This window comes from Arvicanthis niloticus, chromosome 12 (assembly GCF_011762505.2).
Source record: "Arvicanthis niloticus isolate mArvNil1 chromosome 12, mArvNil1.pat.X, whole genome shotgun sequence".
In the NCBI taxonomy this organism is placed as follows: Eukaryota; Metazoa; Chordata; class Mammalia; order Rodentia; family Muridae; genus Arvicanthis; species Arvicanthis niloticus.
In genome coordinates, this window is record NC_047669.1 from 20,306,192 (window position 1) to 20,317,832 (window position 11,641).

The following is an 11,641-nucleotide window of genomic DNA, read 5'->3' on the forward strand; positions in this document are numbered from 1 at the left end:
AGAAAGGCAAAGGTTGCATGTTTTCTCTTACATATAGATGCTAGCTTGAAGTCTTTAGATTCATGTGATTCATTTGAAATACCAATGGAGATTAGGAAAGTAGTAAGGGGCCATTGGGGGTGTGCTTTTAAGATAGGAGATATAGAATAGAGTGATATAAGGAGGAAGAGAGAATAAGAGAACAGGAAGGATTAAAGGAAGTAGGAGATGGGAGGGCAGGGTAGATAAGAAATTATGGGGAAGGATAACTAACACTTTTGAAAAAGGTATTCTTACTATTGTAGAAGTTTCGTAAAAATATACATATAGACATATAAAACAGTTTAAAATAGAATTGCCCTTGACGGGATAATACGCCAATAAGATACCACAAGCCGCCAGATAATAACTCCGGTACCAGAATGGGATACCTCTTTTTAAACCATTGGCCAGTGAGGTCCCATAGAACCTCAAACATTAGAGGTGATTTCTGCTGTCCTTTGTTACCCTCTTGAATCTGGCTAGCTTTCATGGTGCTGGAAGGTGTTATGCAGGCTACTGGAAGAGAAAAGTAACCATCAGTCCCACCCAGCTGCAAACTCTCTGAGCTACAGTAATAACTGACCCCTCAGGATATGCCCACTAGGGCAATAATGACACAAATGTCATAGAAGTAACCAATCACTTTCTAATTGACCTAAAGTCTACTCTGTGAGATGGAACCTGCCTGTGGAACTGTAATGGGGCCAAGAACCTGTGGATAGATAGTTAGGGAGAGGCCCCAGGGAAGAATCTAACACTGCTAAGTAGACATAGCACTAAAACAACTCCTAATGACCTACTGCGACACCCAAAGATCCTATCAGCCTTCATCAGAGAATCTTTTTCTTCAACTAGTTGGCAATTAACAGAGACCCTCAACTAGTCAACATATAGAGAATTAGAGACTGTAGAGTAATGATCCCTAAATGGGACATGCATACCCTACTCCTTACTTCAAGGCTCAGAATCTTTTCTAGACAGAGGCTGGAAGACTGTAAGAGAGAGGTGGTTGATAGCATAGTCTCTTCCAAACACAACAGGGCAGTTGTGCTTATATCCGCACAATGCTTGTGACTATGCACAAGACTGTATGCAAGCCCAAGCTAGCCAAAATTCCAGTGAGGACAGACGGGGGTAGGAACAAAATCCCACCACTAGATAAAGTGCCAATGGCATGTGAAAGCTACTGGGATAGGGAAAGTAAACTTTGTTTTTTGTTTGTGTCTTTTTTTCTTTTGGAAAAAGCCCTGGCTGACCTGGAATTTACAATACATAGACAGAACTGGCCTTGAATTTCCTGAGATCCACCTACCTCTGCCTCCCAAGTTTGGGGATTAAAGGTATACACCAACATACCCAGCCTGAGAGCCAGTTTTCTTTAATCGTGTGACCTCTAGTAGGTTGACCACACTCCAGGGTCACCCGTACTCCCATTAGCAGTGGGCAACACAAGTTAATGGGTTTGAAGAAGAAAAAAACTAGTGAGCCTGCAGTGGCACACGGTTTGGGCGCCTGTCCTCTGGTGGTGGGCTGTGTTCAAGTTCCTGTGTTCCTGAGTTCTAATCCTGCGTGACTCCCGTCGAGTCTCATGGGGGGAAGAAGAAGAAAACTAGAAATGTGGGTGGATTTGGAAGGAGTTGAGGACAGTGAATATATCAAAATTCATTATATGAAATTCTTAAATATTTAATAAAATATTGTTTTTTAAAAGATCTGTTGAAGAGGGACTGGAACAATGGCTTGGCAGTTAAAAGCACCTTCTATGCTTTCAGAAGGCCCAAGTTCATCTTCCGGCACCCATATGGGGCAGTTCTCAACCTCCTGCAATTACAGGTCTGAGGGGTTCAATGTCCTTGTCTGTCCTGAACTCGTGTGAGCACACCCACATACATAGACATTGCTAAAAATAAGAAGACATATTTTTAAAAGATGTGTTAGACCATTGGGCAGTGGTGGCACACACCTTTAATCCCAGCACTTGGGAGGCAGAGGCAGAGGCAGGTGGATTTCTGAGTTCGAGTCCAGCCTGGTCTAGAGTGAGTTCCAGGACAGCCAGGGCTACACAGAGAAACCCTGTCTCGAAAAACAACAACAAATTTTTTAAAAATAAATAAATAAAATAAAAAGATGTGTTAGAGAACTAGAGTGCTTGCATAGTCTGCCCAATGTCCTGTCCTGGGTTCAGTCCCTAGCAACACAAGTGCGCGCACGCGCACACACACACACACACACACACACACACTCGCACACACAGAGACAAACACGAAGGACCTTTTTCATAAAACTCATGATGCTACAATTTAAAATAAAGCAATTAATATCACCAGATGTGGTGGTACATATCTTCAACCCCAGCACCCAGGAGACAGACACAGGTAGGTTGCTATGAGTTCAGGGTCACCTAGTCTATGTAGTGAGTTCTAGGACAGCTAGAGCTACATAGTAAGACCCTATCTCAAAAGGAAAAAAATAATTAATATCAAGTCCTAACTAAAAAGGTCTTCAGATTTATGGTATATGTATTTTTACAGAAATGCTCTTTAGATATCTAAAGTGAAAGCATGTACTAAAAGTAGTGTCTTAGAAAACAAGTAATGCTAGGAAGAGGTCCTATATCATTTAATTTTACAGATAGAATATTTTAATTAACATAATGATTATATCAATGATTGCTTCACCTTAAGAAATTTAAATATTTTCCCAGGAACCCAATCACAGTAAAGTATAAAATAAAATTCCAGGCCAGTGTCTATAATTTAGATAATTTATAATTTAAGTGATCATATAAAACTAAGATCAGTTAATAGCTGTCTTATTTTGATTTTGTAGCTTCTTATAGAAAATATATTATCTGAATATATTAGGAGTCACCCTTCCGAGATTATATACACTAAGATAGATCAGTTATATTTGTTCTGTCTTACAACAGGAGCCCTACAGGATACCAAGAAAAGATTTTAACATAAGCGTCTTAAAATACTGCTGATTTCCTGATCATACATTAAACAGGATCTGACCAGTCAATTTCAACTATATCTGTTCATGCAATTGAGAGATTTTTTTTTTTTCTGGTTCTTTGAGACAGGGTTTCTCTGTGTTAGCCTTAGTTGTCCTAGAACTCACTCTGTAGACCAGGCTGGCCTTGAACTCATAGAAATCCACCTGCCTCTGCCTCCCAAGTGCTGGGATTAAAGGTGTGTACTACCATGCCTGGCTGAGGAATGCGTTTTCTTTCTTTCTTTCTTTCTTTTTTTTTTTAATTTATTTTATGTATGTGAGTACACTGTAGCTGTCTTCAGACACACCAGAAGAGGGCATCAGATCCCATTATAGATGGTTCTGAGCCACCATGTGGTTGCTGGGAATTGAACTCAGGACCTCTGGAAGAGCAGTCAGTGCTCTTAACCACTGAGCCATCTCTCCAGCCCAGGAATGCATTTTCTAAAAATAAGTTTGATTAATTCTTCCAAATTTGTACAAAATTTGAGCTAAGAGCTTGGAATGCAGGGAAAAGAAAGCCATTAAATTCAAGGCCAGCCTGGGCTAGAGTGAAAACCAGTCTTGGTGGGATGGGTAGATTATAGATACCTTACTATGCCAAGATTGTGGTGGTTTTAAGGAAGTGGCCCTCATAGTCTTGGGCATTTGAATACTTGGTCCCAGTTGGTGGTTCTGTTTGGGTTAGGTTTAGAAGGTATAGCCTGACATATTTACCAAAGTCTGACAAATACAGAGGCGGATGCTCGCAGCCAACTGTTGGACTGAGCACAGGATCCCCAATGGAGGAGTTAGAGAAAGGACTGAAGAAGCTGAAGGGGTTTGCAACCCCATAGGAAGAACAACAATGTCAACCAGCCAGACCCCACAGAGCTCCCAGGGACTAAACCACCAATTGAAGAGTACACATGGAACAACCCATGACTCCACCTGCATATGTAGCAGAGGATGGCCTTGTTGGGCATCAATGAGAGGAGAGGCCCTTGGTCCTGTGAAGGCTTGATGCCCCAGTGTAGGGCAGGAAGGCAGGAGTAGGTGGGTAGAAGGAAGTGGGGAGGATGGGATAGGGGATTTCCGGAGGGGAAACCAGGAAAGGGGATAACATTTGTAATGTAAATAAATAAAATATCCACTAAAAAATCCTGAAAATAAATAAGCCCTAAGAAAAAGAAAGAAAGAAAGAGAGAGAGAGAGAAAGAAAGGTGTAGCCTTGCTGGGGGAAGTGTGTCACTAGGTGTGGGCTTTAAGGTTTCTAAAGCCACACAAGATTTTAAAGCCACATGCTGTACCCAGTTTGATTTCTCAGCTTCCTGATTGTGGTTTAAGATGTGAGCTCTCAGCTTGCTGCCCCAGATGCCCCTGCCTGCCTGCTGCCATGCTGCCATGTGGTGATAATATATATTATTATATAATATACAATATAACAATATAATAACCACAAATAGACATTATCACATAAATATTATACCATATAATTATCATTACATAAATACATCTATCTCACTATATATGTATATTTGAAGTAGACTTTTAGTCAGATCAGTGTGCCCTATGCGAAGGTTATTTGGCCAGTAATAGAACAGACAAAACCCCTCCCTTCAGACGTTTCTGCATGCTAAACTCTAAAACTGCCTAAGTGCTAAGTCCCGTGAGGTTGTAGGGATGAGAAGCCATGTTCCCTGTTCTCAGTGTATGGTTCTAGTGGAGGATTTCCCAGCATGCCTCCAGCACACACAGATGTGGGTGGAGGACTGAGTGTCATGAAGTGTATTTCCATTCTTGAGACAAAAGTCAGCCTGTCATCTTCTCTTGTCTTGACAGTAGGCTCCACCCAGTCTCCTCCTAAGATGTTTGTAGTTTAGATATGAGTGTTTAGAAACTGAATGTGAGCACAAGTCAGGCTGTTGCCAGGCTGTAAGACACAGTGTTGTTTGGTTTGAGTGGGAAAGTGTGCGTGTTCTGTGTATGTGCACACATGTGAAAGCCGTCTGTGAGTATGTTTAGGGGTGTGCAAGCCCCTGGTGAAGCTGGGGTTCAAGTTGTCTAATTTTATGAAATCCTCAAAACTTATGCCCATACCTTCTTTGCAGGATCAGCATCAAACTTCAGCTTTTTCCAATGGATGAAGTCCTTCTTGGTCCCCTCCTGCAGGTCTGTGCCCACTGGGGCTGGTACAAGGAGGGATGAGTGTCCCAGAGGCTTGGGAGGTACCGAGTGGTCTTACTCCTGGCTGTGCTTGGGCTTCATCTGTGGTGTGGGACCTGACAATGGAGAAGCTCCAGGAGGTTGGCATTTGCTCCTCACTGTCCCCTGCACTCACTGTCTCACCACACTTTGTACCGGCACCTGTCCATCATGGTCGTCCATACTCAGTGCCAGGCACTTGGCCCTCTTGCTCTGCCACACCTCTTTCCCAGCTTCAGCTCATCAGAACCTCCTACAGGCTCGTGTCCTCTTCCCTTCGTGTCCTCCCTCATTCCTCATGAGCTAAGCCTTCATCTAGAATCTGATTACCGAGTGACAGGTCACCCAAGTCGATCTCAGTGAGTTTGCAGTCAAAGACACAGTCCCACCAATACTTAATCATGCTCAAGATCAAAGCCCAAGAGAATGTGAAACTGGATCTCCTGCTTCTCATCTTAGACCAAAGGTAGTTGGTGTCACCGCATTGGTGACGGACACTCTAGCCAAGCATGACCACGAATGAAAGGCTGTAGGGGGCTGCCGTGTGACTGCCATGCTCACACACACACGGAAGGCAACATTCCCTGTGGCCTCTTTCCTGTGACTCTTTCCCACTCTAGTAGGAAGCAGGACTTCCTCATCCTTTAAGGCTTCAGGGTTCTGGGAACTTCTGCCTTCTGTCCCCTTTCAATAGCAGCATGAAGCCAAAGCTGGGCACCAGGTTTTATTTGGTTGCATTTTGGTGGCTTGATTTTGAAACTCTAGATGTCTAGTTTGTGCTTGCCAATACCTGCACTTTCCACACCCAGATGTTACTAATGAAGTTTAGGACCTGTTCCCATTGATCCCAGTTGTAAGCTTAGAATCCTTTTTCTCTCTTTGTGTCTCCCCCTCTTAATTATCTGTAAGGGTTTTCATGGTACTAAATACCATATTGTCATAAAGCCTTTACCATCACTCATCTCCAGAACTGAAACTCCATGTCCACCCAACTGTATGTAGCTCTGTATTTCCTAGCATGCTTTGTTTTTTTTTTTTTTTTTCTAAATTATATGAATCATGGAGGGAAGTGTATGTATACGAGTGTAGGTGCCCTAGGAGACCGAAGTTGTTAGATCTTTCTAGAGCTGGAGTTACAGGCTGCCCAACTTGGGTTCTGGGACAAGAACTCAGGTTCTCTACAAAAGCAGTACTTTCTCTTAACCACTGAGCCGTGTCTCCGGCCCACACCCCAGCATCTTTTTTGAGATAGCTCTTTTCAAATACTGGCAATCTGTTCAAGTTGGCACAAGAAGTGAGAATTTGGTACTAGAGCTTGGGATGAGAAAGAAAAGGGTGTAGGGGCATGGAAACAAAGGGAGGAATCAGGAGAGCTGAGGACCCAGGGATGGAGGAGGGGAATAGCCTGAAAATGCTTTCAACTGCATTACTGGCTGGTATGTGTTCTTGGAGCTGTGGTAAATATGGGGTAACCTCTGCCTCCCATCTTGTCTGAGGCATGAGGCTGGGTAGCTCAGATCAGAGCATATTTACATAGATTTTTTTTTTCCTCCACAACCTAGTACTGACAGAAAGTAGATTACGTGGAATTAGGTTTGGCATAGAAGCTGCCTACAAAATTTTGAGCTTCAAATGTGTGGGTGGGGATATTTGGCATAATCTGATTTACGAGAATATATTTAGTCATTTCTGGCTTGAAAGTCTAAAAAATGGCCACAGGGTTCACCAGGGTTCCTTCAGCTGTACTCTGAATTCCTGGAATGCCACCTCTAAGGTCACTGCAGGGCACTGTTTTAGGAGGGTGTTCCTAGGAAAAGGCAGCCCTTTGGTTGCACAGAAGTTAGTCTACACAACTCCTTGCTCAGTGCGTGGCTCTGGACTAGTGAAGTGGATTGTGGAGCCTTGGCCAAGTCAGCATCAAACTTGCTGGCCACGCCATGGCCCCTGGGTGTGTTTTGTGATGATTTAGATCAGGGAAGGGCCAAGTAGTGGCTTAAAAATAGAAATTGGTAGCCGAGCTTTCTGTTCTGTAATTTTGACTTTTTCAAGAACGTCCTCTAAACCAAAGGCGAGTCACAGTTAAGTGTGTTTGGGTTGAAGGATTTGGCTACGTTCTGTTCTTTATTACACCTGTATGTCACAGTTGCTCTGTGAGGTTAACCTGGAGTCCTAGCAATGTCCGGAGGAGGGTTCTGTAGCACTTCTAGGAAGCTGATTCCCTAAGTCCAGAACAATGTGTGAGTTTTCCTGGTGTTTGTTGTTGGTTTTTTGTTTTTATTTTGTTTTATTTTATTTTATTTTACTTATTTATTTGGCTACCTCTGTTTTGCAGGTCCTACCCTTATAGAGGCAAATTCAGTTTTCAGGAACTTTGAACCCAACTAATTTAGATACATGTGACCTGACACTTGCCAGGGTTGGCTGAAGCTGCTACTGCTTCAGTTCTACAGACGTATGGCCCCAGCCTCTCTCTTTTTACATCACTCTTGACATCTTGTTTTACATTCCTGATTTTGAGCATGTGAACATTATTCTGAGTAAAGTAGCTGATTCTTTTGGGGCTTAGGAGGTTACAGGCCTAGCAAGGAACTCACTACTGTTGTTTTGCTGAAGAACATATTGTCAAATGTTCAGTGGGGGAAGATGTTCAGTGGAAATCTATGCCTCTGTGGGAACTCAAGGACCTCACAGGCTGTGGACCTGCCATGGAGAGACGAGACAACAGAGGCCTTTGGAGACAGAGGCATCCTGCGGCCATGAAATGATGAGGGACAGAGCTAAGAACAGCTCTCTCTTCTTCAGCATCTAAGACCTTCCTCTGGCACAGTGTCGAACATGATCTTCACTAGTGTATTGTACAGAGGCTGAGGCTGGTGCCAGTGGACTCTGAGTCTGGGCTTCTCTTGGTCTTTACTACTTTGGTACCCAAAGCATGGGCACTTTACCTCTTAGCTGCTTTCTGAGTAATCTTGGTGGCCTAAAAACAACTGCTCACTCAACTTCCTTCCATTCTTTCTTCCTTCCTTCCTTCCTTCCTTCCTTCCTTCCTTCCTTCCTTCCCTCCCTTCCTCCTTCTTTCCTTCCTTCCTTCCTTCCTTCTTTCCTTTCTTTCTTCCTTCCTTTCCTTTTTATAGAATATCTTTTATGTATTTATCTCTTGATAGTTTCATACACATAAGCAATGCATCTTGATCATGTGTACCATGTTCCTCAGGTACCTGCAACACCCTCCCTTTCGTTTCATGTCTTTCCCTTTTTGTGTAATAATACTGAGTCCAGTTAGTGCTGCCAGTTGCTCCTGCCGACTTGATTGTGTGTGAATAATCATAGATGCGATGAGCTCATGAGCCATGAGCAGCGGCCATTCTGTGTCCAAAGGACAGCATTTCACAGTCCTCCCTGTTCTCTGCTCCTCCTTTCTGCCCCTCTTCCTTGAGTTCCTTCAGCCTTGGTGACAGGGATGGATGTGGATGACTTATGTGGGGTTGAAAGCTCAGTAGACACTCATTCTCAGCACTTTGACCAGTTTTGTGTCTGTATTAACTGCTGCCCACTACAGAGAGAAGCTTCTCTGGCTAAAGTTGAGGGCAGCGCTAATCTGCGTGTTTAAGCAGTAATTGTTTAGAAGGCAGTTTGATAATGTGTTCTTTAGCAAAACAACAGTAGTGAGTTCCTCGCTGGGCCTATAACCTCCTAAGCCAGCACTTTTGATCAGGTTTATGGAGCCAAGTCTTAATTCTTTTCTGTGGAGCAGGCCTGAAATCCAATCCAAAAGCAGCTGGTTGCCCCCATAACCTTCCTGCCACTATTGCAACCATAGGCACATTTTGCCTAGAAGGGTGGTTTTGTAGTATGCAGGGTTGGTGTAGGGGAACCTCTGATATCTGTTCTCCCTGCAGCAGCCTGTGTAACACCTCAACTTTCTTTCTAATAAACCCAAGCAGTTTCTCTTTACACTCCTCTCCAGTCTGTAGCTTTGTCCTGCCATTACCTCAAGAGAACAAGGAAAAGCTACTGAACTCTCACAAAACTGTCTTTAGTGTGGGCATCCCTTATTAGAAGGTATTGTTTCATAGTGTTCCCCTTAAGAATGGTCAATCTTACCCTCTTCACCTGATACTGTATCTCCAGCTTTGAGTTCACAGACTGCTGTAGTTCTCAACAATTATATTTTAAACATTTAAAGACATGCTAAGTGTTAGTGCAGTTGACATTTGCACAGTATCGCTATCGGGGTGGACTGGCTTCCACAATTCATCTCCTCCTCTTCTTCCCTTCTCCCCATCCTATGTCTCTCCCTGAAGGAGCCTGAGGTCCACCCGGGAGCAAATCATCTTGGCACCATCCCCAGCCAAGGTCGACATGGCAATGACTCAGCTGACCCAGGACAATGCAGACTTCGCCACCCGAGATCGTTTCCACCACTCCTCCTTCCTGAGTCAGGAGCAGCTGATGCCTCCCTACTAGGATCTTGCTGAACTCCTCCTTTCAGCTGTGGAGATAGGGGAGTGGGGGACCCAAACCTCAGAACCTTTGGAAGTTGCTTCTACCAATAAGAAACCCCAAGACTGGTCTTCCCACCCCGGCCTTGTACACCAAAAATCACATTCTGGTCTGAAGTGGCATGTCTAAGCAGACACCAAGTATGGCCATGGCTTCCACATGTACCCAACCTGAAGAACACACAGGCCATCAGGAGGATCAGGTGACACCACGACAACCCAATGTGGAGAACCAAAATGAGATTTCTTATTCTAAGGGACACAATAAACACTTCTTTTTAATTTTATTGTTTTATTTTTATTATCCATTTAAAGAATTATTTGTTTATATATTTGAATACACTGTAGCTCTCTTCAAACACACCAGAAGAGGGCATCAGATCCCATTACAGATGGTTGTGAGCCACCATGTGGTTGCTGGGAATTGAACTCAGGACCTCTGGAAGAGCAGTCAGTGCTCTTAACTGCTGAGCCATCTCTCCAGCCCCCTCCCCTGTTTTATTTATTTTTCAAAGTATACTACACTCACATGGTTCCAAGCCACAAAGTATAATCATCTGCTGGGTAAAAACCTCCTTCTCCTCCATGGTTCTCATCTGCTTGGTGCCCATCCCCCATCACAGGGACAACCACTTCTCACGTAATCAGCAGCCACCTCATTACAGATGGGAAATGGGGTTCTTATTATACCCCTTCCATCTGCAAATGCAGCTCTGTATACACACACTCTGCAGCTTGCCTTTCTCCCTTCATCTGCCATGGAAGGGTTTCCGTGAAGACGCTAACACAGTTTCCTCATTATGTCTTGATGTCTGAGTGTGCCTTAATTTATATACTCATCCTCATGGTGACTGCATTTTGATTCATTCTGATATTTTGCTATTACAGCTGCTTCTGCAATGAGTCATTATGTTTGTGTGCACAATCATGAAGGATACCTGCAGATAAATTCGCAGAAGGAGAATGAAGGATGAGTGGGGATGTGCATTTGTAAGCTGTTACTGCTTGGAGAAATGCTTTTTAGTTAAAAAGTCAAACCCCATGACCAGGCATGGTAGTCACCTGGAATCCCAGGACTGGAGAGATAGAGACAGGAGGATCAAAAGTTTGAAGCCAATCTGGGTTGTACAGTAGGATCTTCATTATGGGGTAAAGGGAGAAATTACTATGAATTGCCTAACAGTATATCAAAAATATGCGTAGTCTGACTCCCTGACACCTTTGCAGTTGTCTTGTGCCCTGAATGGCAGGAGACGACAGGACTGTTGGTTCTCCTGTGAGCTAGACCTATTGCAAGCATCTAACAGTGGGGGCCAGGCCTCCTAGTAAGCTCAGCCCCTAACCCAGGCTCCAGTTCCATGGCTGAGCATAGAGGGCTGGGCTGCTGACTCACTTTAGACTCTTCCACACATGTTCTCCTGAGATGCTGTGCTAACCTTTCTTGCCACACATGTTCAAAGTGACTCATCCAGGTTTTGGAAGAGTCGGGCTTCACATCTTTAACAATGCCACACACAAGTCAGTGCTGGGTATACCGTGGACACATTCTATGAACCACCTGTGTGTTGAATAGGACAGTTTACAGTAGGTGAGGGCTGAGAAGGGCATGAGGGGTCGGCTTGGTCTTATAACCTTCTCTTCTACAAACCAAGCTCGTGATGGCAGGAAGCGACCTAGCTTTGCTTAAGGAATAAACGTCTAAGCACCTTTAGATACATACATTTAAAGAATGCAGACTTTGAGTTGAAAGCAACACCACAAAAGGGGCCAGCAAGATGGCCCACTGGGGCACGTGCTGCCATGCCTGACCACCTGAGCGCTAGCCCCAGAAGCCACATGGCAGAAGGGGAGAACCAACTCCCACAAGTTGTCCTCTGACCTCCACAGGTGTGCTGTGATTTTTTTCAACACACACACACACACACACACACACACAC

The 11,641-nt window shown here is 44.0% G+C and overlaps 1 protein-coding gene across 6 annotated transcripts in view; it reads left to right on the top strand.

Moving 5' to 3' along the window:
* Slc12a8 (solute carrier family 12 member 8) overlaps positions 1-9,986 on the top strand; it is a 147,792-nt gene extending 137,806 nt beyond the window's left edge. For all 6 annotated transcript variants that reach the window (XM_034515388.2, XM_076942841.1, XM_076942844.1 and 3 more), the window contains 2 exons: positions 5,109-5,169; positions 9,507-9,986. In XM_034515388.2, coding sequence (XP_034371279.1) covers positions 5,109-5,169; positions 9,507-9,669 — 224 coding nt within the window. In that variant the 3' untranslated portion in view covers positions 9,670-9,986. The remainder of the gene's footprint in view (positions 1-5,108; positions 5,170-9,506) is intronic.
* Positions 9,987-11,641: the final 1,655 nt, after the last annotated feature.